The 8,169-nt window shown below is 42.6% G+C and overlaps 1 protein-coding gene across 2 annotated transcripts in view; it reads left to right on the plus strand.

Annotated features, from left to right (window-relative positions):
- The window catches only part of FIGN (fidgetin, microtubule severing factor), a 106,152-nt gene that overhangs the window by 94,491 nt on the left and 3,492 nt on the right, over nt 1–8,169 (plus strand). For both annotated transcript variants that reach the window (XM_069020799.1, XM_069020797.1), the window contains one exon: nt 2,067–8,169. This exon is cut by the window's right edge and continues 3,492 nt beyond it. In XM_069020799.1, coding sequence (XP_068876900.1) covers nt 2,075–4,315 — 2,241 coding nt within the window. In that variant the 5' untranslated portion in view covers nt 2,067–2,074 and the 3' untranslated portion in view covers nt 4,316–8,169. The remainder of the gene's footprint in view (nt 1–2,066) is intronic.

The following is an 8,169-nucleotide window of genomic DNA, read 5'->3' on the forward strand; positions in this document are numbered from 1 at the left end:
GGTTGAAACAATTAGAAAAAAATATTATATTAGTGGTAGATGATAGAAACAAATGTGACAAAACCTCAGTCTCAAAGCTGCATTTGTCAGAAGCACTTCTCTGAATTAACTTTTGTAGGATAACTGTATAATTATTAACAGATATTTTTATCAAGTTGTCAAATTTTTTGAAAAATGAGAGAGAAAGAGAATGCTCAGGAAGAAAAAAATCCACAAGTAATCAATGGCATGCTCAGGAGGAGTGAGATTTGCAATAGTTGTACTAATAAAATATAAGGCTCAATTAGAGGTACTTTGCCATTTTCAGCCTAAATTGAAATGATTTGGTGATTTGCAAATATGTGAATCCAAAAAAGAAAAAAATAGAAGAATCCAAATGCAAATGAGTGCAACCACAATAAAATATAATTGCAAATGAATCTGTTGCTTTATTCATTTATTGTGTAATTACTGCAATCCTTCCCACCTTGTTTTCAGTATTTCTTAATCATTAAGTCGGAAGCATGACAGCAGTGCCAGCCCTGGCATGATTCTCTTTGACTAAAACCTTGTAAATTAACACAATTAGCACAGCATCATCCTGCTAATTAACTTCCAGTGTCTGGTGCAGTGGTTTTGCAAACAAGGAAGAGGGAGTCAGAAGGGAATAAACATGCCATTCTGTTACCAAACTGTGTGCTGTGTTAGGTTTAGCTCAGCGAGGCTAAGCTGGCCATGTCAGATGCCAGAGTCAGGCAATGAAGAGCTAAAGGGGTTGGGGAGAGAAACAGGAGGGGGTAGAAGCTGTCAAAATAGACTGCAGTAATTCAGAGGGGAGCTAGTGCCACAGATGCTTCATTTCGACTAGGCCTCCTCCTTATCAAGGAATCTGTGCCAGAGGGCACAAGACTGTTTGCAAAAATCACTTTTGGTAATACGAGAGAGATTAAGGAGGTCTATTTGATACAGCTGTACAAAACCCAGCAATGTGTCTGCCGTGCATAGGTACAAGTTGGAGGGGGTTTTCTTAACGCTTGTAAATTGCTCTTACCTATTGCAGTGGATTGCAAAGAGGAAGGATAATTCACATCACATTATTAAAAGATTAATTGCTTTAGTATGACATATGCATTTTTTTTCTTTTTTTTTTTAATGATAGGTTTGGTTTTGGTTTTGTATTGCTTATTCTGGGGTTTTTTTATAGCTAGCTGTGGAAGCCACAGAACTTTTAGGGACTTGGCTTCATTTCTTTTTCCTTTTCTTCATCTTTTTTTTTAGCTTTATTTTTTTCTTTAACCCTCTTTCTTTGTACCCTGGAGGCTGTGAAGCAGAGGGGGGGAAGAGAAAGCACGCAAGGAGACCGACAGACAAGTCATGCTTGTTTTTTTTTTCCAGACCCTCAACAACAGAACTGAGAGGCAGAAAGGAGCCAGTTGTAATTCATACCGAGTTGTAGGCTTTGTGTGATGAAAGCGACAGAGCGCTGCCTGGGAGATTGCTTTGCTGCACTCCACGAAGCAGATTTGAAACTGTCGTGGACCACTTTAGATGAGAGTTGGATTATGGAATGACCTGCTATGTCTGTGTCATATTGTTCTGCGCAGGGTGCATTATACTCTGCTAACTAGGTGTTCAGTACCAAATAAGAGAGGTATCCTAGATGTGATCTGTCAGCTGTGTCTCATATTTTTATATTGGTTAAAATATGAAACTGAAACTGTGATGAAAGAGGACAGAGCAGTTGGATGCCTTGTATGTTAACAGTAAATCTCCACTCAGAGTATTTAAAATGTACTGAGTTTTATTTAATTACTTTGAGAGCTGTAGCATTACCTATATTTTTTAAACAAAAAATTGCCCCCCTCCTGAATTGGCAAAAAATTTTGCTATGTGGGTATGTGTCTGTAACAAACCAACCATACCGCTTCTTAAAGACATTACATTTTCTTTCCCTAACAACTGGTGGTGTTAAGTACGGTGTTTCAGAGAGCTGAAGAAGTTCACATGCTGCATGTTTGAGAACTCATTTGAAAACACATGGAAAAAGCTGAGGTCACTGTTAACTGTGTTATTTCCTACTGCCCTAGGCTTGAAGATGCAGTGGACGCCGGAGCATGCCCAGTGGCCAGAACAGCACTTCGATATCACTTCCACCACCCGGTCCCCAGCCCACAAGGTGGAAGCCTACCGGGGGCACCTGCAGCGCACCTACCAGTACGCCTGGGCCAATGACGACATCTCGGCTCTCACCGCCTCCAACCTTCTGAAAAAGTATGCAGAAAAATATTCTGGTATTTTGGAAGGCCCGGCTGAGCGACCCATTCTTAGCAATTACTCTGACGCTCCCTCGGGGCTGGTGAATGGTCGGAAGAATGAAAGTGAGCCTTGGCAGCCATCCCTGAACTCGGAGAGCGTGTATCCCATGAACTGTGTCCCAGATGTCATCACTGCCAGCAAAGCTGGGGTAAGTGCAGCCCTCCCTCCCGCAGATGTCTCAGCCAGCATCGGGAGCTCTCCTGGGGTGGCCAGTAACCTGGCTGAACCCAGTTACTCCAGCAGCACCTGTGGAAGTCACACCGTTCCCAGTCTTCATTCAGGGCTCCCATCTCAGGAATATGCCACAGGATACAATGGCTCGTACTTGCATACCAGTTACAGTGGCCAGCCAGCACCTGCACTTCCATCCCCTCATCCATCCCCCCTGCATAGCTCGGGACTTTTGCAGCCCCCTCCACCGCCGCCACCACCAGCCCTCGTCCCTGGCTACAACGGGACCTCCAACCTCTCCAGTTACAGCTACCCTTCCGCCAGTTATCCTCCTCAAACCGCTGTTGGCCCTGGGTACAGCCCTGGGGGTGCCCCGCCACCCTCGGCTTACCTGCCTTCAGGAATCCCTGCTCCAACCCCTCTGCCCCCAACCACTGTCCCCAGCTACTCTTACCAGGGCCATGGTCTGACGCCAATTGCGCCATCTGCCCTGACAAACAGTTCAGCCAGCTCTCTCAAAAGGAAAGCTTTCTACATGGCAGGGCAAGGAGAAATGGACTCCAGTTATGGAAATTACAGCTATGGCCAACAGAGATCTACACAGAGTCCAATGTATCGAATGCCAGACAACAGCATTTCAAATGCAAACAGAGGGAATGGTTTTGACAGAAGTGCTGAAACATCATCCTTAGCATTTAAGCCAACAAAGCAGCTAATGTCCTCTGAACAGCAAAGGAAATTCAGTAGCCAGTCCAGTAGGGCTTTAACACCCCCATCCTATAGTACTGCTAAAAACTCACTGGGTTCGAGATCGAGTGACTCGTTTGGGAAGTATAGCTCCCCAGTAATGAATGAGCATGGTGACGAGCATAGGCAGCTCCTCCCTCACCCAATGCAAGGCCCGGGACTTCGTGCAGCTACCTCATCCAACCACTCTGTGGACGAGCAACTGAAGAATACTGACACACACCTCATTGACCTTGTTACCAATGAGATTATCAACCAAGGACCTCCCGTGGACTGGAGCGACATTGCTGGCCTAGATCTAGTAAAGGCCATCATTAAGGAGGAGGTTTTATGGCCAGTATTGAGGTCAGATGCATTCAATGGACTGACTGCTCTACCTCGGAGCATCCTTTTATTTGGACCTCGGGGAACAGGCAAAACATTAATGGGCAGATGTATAGCTAGTCAGCTGGGGGCCACCTTTTTCAAAATCACTGGCTCTGGCCTTGTCACAAAGTGGTTAGGGGAAGGAGAAAAAATTGTCCATGCCTCCTTCCTCGTGGCAAGGTGTCGCCAACCCTCGGTGATTTTTGTTAGTGACATTGATATGCTCCTTTCCTCTCAAGTGAGTGAAGAACATAGTCCAGTAAGTCGGATGAGAACCGAGTTCCTTATGCAGCTGGACACTGTACTGACTTCTGCTGAGGACCAAATAGTAGTAATTTGCGCCACGAGTAAGCCAGAAGAAATTGATGAATCTCTTCGAAGGTACTTCATGAAACGACTTTTAATTCCACTTCCTGACAGCACAGCGAGACACCAGATAATAGTACAACTGCTCTCACAGCACAATTACTGTCTCAATGACAAGGAGGTTGCACTGCTTGTCCAGCGCACAGAAGGCTTTTCTGGACTAGATGTGGCTCACTTATGTCAGGAAGCTGTGGTGGGCCCACTCCATGCCATGCCAGCCACAGACCTTTCAGCCATTATGCCCAGCCAGTTGAGGCCAGTTACATATCAAGACTTTGAAAATGCTTTCTGCAAGATACAGCCTAGCATATCTCAAAAAGAGCTTGATACATATGTTGAATGGAACAAAATGTTTGGTTGCAGTCAGTGATGCTACTTAAAAAAAAATGTAATGAATGTTGGCACACACAGAATCTGCTACATAGGGGTAGAGAACCCTTTCCAGTAGTGTTAAAATTGCAAAGGGTACTGGGAAGACTACAATTTACCTTGCCTCTAAAGAGCCAGGGTATACTTGAAGGAAAAGTGCATCAAACAAGAGCTGCTGATCTGAAAAAGCCACACGTGACAGAAAGCGCATGTTGATGCTCAGTTCTGTTCAAGCTAGACAATACTCACCAAGGAGCAAGGTGCAAGTGGGTTGATTTCAGAAGGACATGAACCCTGTGTGTTGATTCCATTCTGCTGTTCTTGAGATTTAGTTGCTGTCAAGTGCCTGAAGTGGTGCTTTATTTTTTGTTTGCCTCACAATTACATTGGTGGCATGTGCTAATATAAAGAGCTTTAACTTCAAACATTATTGGACTAAAGAGATGAACGGTTGTGTTGCGACAGAGAGCCAGATTTTTGCTATTCTAAGAGCAACAGTATTCCTCAATCCTGTCTGTTCTGTGGTGTTAAACTAAGAACAGGTAAAACAGGGTAATGGTAATCTGGACCTTAATTTCTGCAGTTCATTTCTTTTAATGTTCTGTCTGCAAAAACTCAGGAAAGTGATTGTGATTTGTACAGTACCTCAAAGGAATGTGTTGAAAGCACTATGTACTGCTGAGAGTTATAGGCTAGGCTTCAATGTTACTTTATATTAAATATGTATGTTTACCTCAACAATTGGAATATGGCAAGGAAAATTATTTTGAATGTATCCAGGAAAAAACTAAAGCGTGATATGACTGAAGCTTTACAGTTTTTAAAAATAGAAACAAAAGCATTTCCCGGTGTTCAGGAATGGTTCTTTTGCCAATTTGTCACATCAAACCAGAGCAGAATGATTTTTCTTGTTGGTAAACTGTAAGAGTTTTCAGCATATTGCTCCTTGATAATAACGTGATACAGTCTTTAGAAGGTGCATAGATGAATGAAAGAGCCACTTAATCGGTTTATGTTAGCATCTGAAACAGTCAAACGTAAGATTTGGTAGGATTCTGAGAGGCAAATTACCTTAAGCTGTGACGGCTGGCCTTTGTTGCATGGCTCTAGTCGTAGTTTTGAGGCTATTTTGGTGAAGCTGTAGGGAGTGGAATCAGTGTAGGTCGCTGGCAGAGCTATGGGTTGCAGAGCTGTTTATAGCAGTGCAGTGGACTGTGACCAAACAAACAGTACAAATAACAAAGCAAAACTGAACCCTCAAAGTACATTTACTTCCCTTCCCAAACTGTAAAGTTGAATTTTTGTTGTGTACGTATGGCTTCATTGTCCTTAATGCAATCTTCATTTAGCATCCATTAGAAATCTTTCAGGCTGGAGTGTGCCCACCATTATTTCTACCTCAGTTTTGTTACGTTTCTCTTGGAAAGCAAAGTAAGAAATAGGGCAAAAAACACCACCAACACAAGTCAGATTACATTAGGAATGTGAACCTGCTAAACAAGTTTCAGAGAGCTGCTGTTTTTTCCCCTGAAGTCAAGTTTTTCTCTGTTAGTGCTCTTTACCCCCTCCTTTTTCCTCCCCCAAATATACATATTCTGGTGTCTTCCTTCTGGAAAGACTAGCTGGCATGTGTGGCATTTTGCTCAGTTCTCCCCCACCCCAGCTCCCCCTTCTTTTTATCCTTTAATGCTTTCTGTGCAACTCTTTTGGTGACAGCTGACTGATGTTGGGTAATGTCTCTGAGCAAGAGCAGTGTGTGTTGCAGCTGCCCAAAGCCTCTGCCATCACATGAACAAAACAGCCTTGCTTTTTTGAATGTATTTTTTGTTTACTTTAAGGAAACAGTAACAAAACTGTTGCAAAGCACTGGCATTTAATGTTTCTCTTAAGTAATGTACGTCCAGAACATTAAATAAATGCACTGAAAAGCCCCAAGAAGAGAGATACCAATCTGTTACTAGGTCATGTTTGTCTTCTCAAAAATTGTACAGACCTTGTCCGTTTTGTTAAATCAATGGAGACATTTAGCGTTCAGAAAGCTAATGAGGGATTTTGTGATATTGCTGGAAATTTATGACTCTTGATTATTACTTTTCTTTATTTTTCTTTTAAGATATATATATATATATTTAGATAGAACATGCTAAAAACAGAGCAAATAAACCAAAATCTAATTTAAGATGGATTCCTGGCAAACATTTTGTCTATCTAAAACTTTATGTTTTAAGCATAAAAGTACCATTTTAAAAACAGTGCCTTTCATTAAGGATATAGAAAGTAAGACTTAAGTACATCACCTGCTTTTCTTGTTTTTTCTTTTTTTTTTCAACAGCAATTACAGTCTATGATCCTTGTTATGACCCAGTCTTTCTGCTTCCCCAAACCTCCACAGGCTGCTTCTTCACCCCGGTCATTCCACCATCCTCGTATTTGGGAGATGCTGATGTCCCCATTAGCTGTAGGTTCACACTGATCACACTGGCAAGTACACTGTTGCAGATTGCTGACCCAATTTCTGTCTTAGACACTGCCTTTCATATCTGCCATTGAGCTGTGCTCATTTAAAAGGCTCAGACAAGTTTTGATAAACTGTTTCTCCCAACTATATTCCTAACAGGTTTTTTTTCAGCTTGTAAAATGAAAACTACGCACTGAGTGTTTTTTCCCCCCTCTTTTTATCCTGTAGCAAAACCAAAAGCAAACAGAATTATAGACAGTCCCTTTGGCTTCCAGCTTTAAGACATTCTCTCTAAAAAGTCACTCTGGGAAATGGATTTTTCAAATGTTAACCAAAGTGAGAAGCAGGCAGAAACTGAAGTGGTGTGAAAATGCAGGTTCCACACACACATGCTCACGTTCTCCAGGTTTCAATTCAGTTTTGGGCGACAGAAGTGGAAAACTTCATCCTATCATGGCTGCTGTAAGGAGAGGAAAACAGAGCCAGATTGTTACCCAAATCCTTCCTTACCAGCAGCTGTCTTTGGTATAGCTTTGGGAGGGTGCCTATTGAATCTGGTGAGAGCTTGGCCGGGAACTGCTAACAGGAGGCACCTCAGCCCTTCTCCAAGTTGGTTTCTGGCCACTCCTTTGACAGAATTCAGGGCTGAGCCGGCTAAACCCCCTGCCATGTCCTGTCCTTATTCTTTCCTTCCTTCTCTCACATTCAGTTCCTGTTTTGTCCCTAGTGAGCAGGTTTTGGCATGCTGCTGGTCCTTCACCCCTCTCAGCAGCCTTCTAGTCACTGAAGCACTATCCTGAACTTGAGTGGGTCCCAAAGGGTAGGCTTGTTTTTGAGAAGAGAGAAAAAATACGTTTTAATGGTGTTTTCAGGATGAAATATTTGCTGGTCTTAGACGTTTCCATGGTAGAAAGCTGTTTATTGTCTTTTACAATTGGGCAAAGCTGGGGGCTGCTGCCACAGAAATGCCCAGGTGTTTGGCTGGGGCTTCCTGCCACTGGCACAACCCTGAATTTTAAGGAACCTGAAATTGTTAAAGAGCATCTGCTGTGTCAGCCTATCACTGCAGATGCTTTATGTCATATTTTTATGTGTGGGTTCCATTCTGCATCAGCTCCTTTTCTTCCTTGTACCTTCAGTAACAACTATAGCAACAAAAGTAAAATAAATTGGAGGAATATTCCTGCAAGCTGAAGGATCAATATCAATTCAAGGAGGAGTTCATAATGACCTTATGTGAGACAGAAATGGAAATACTCTATACTTCTGGCATGTTTCTCTTCAAAATATTTAGAACATTAGTGACAATATATAAAAGTTTGCTGACTGAGCTGATCAATGGAATGTGAAGGCAGTTTACTTTAAGGCTATTTACTTTCACATGGATTATTTATCTG

This window comes from Aphelocoma coerulescens, chromosome 7 (genome assembly GCF_041296385.1).
Source record: "Aphelocoma coerulescens isolate FSJ_1873_10779 chromosome 7, UR_Acoe_1.0, whole genome shotgun sequence".
Taxonomy (NCBI): domain Eukaryota; kingdom Metazoa; phylum Chordata; class Aves; order Passeriformes; family Corvidae; genus Aphelocoma; species Aphelocoma coerulescens.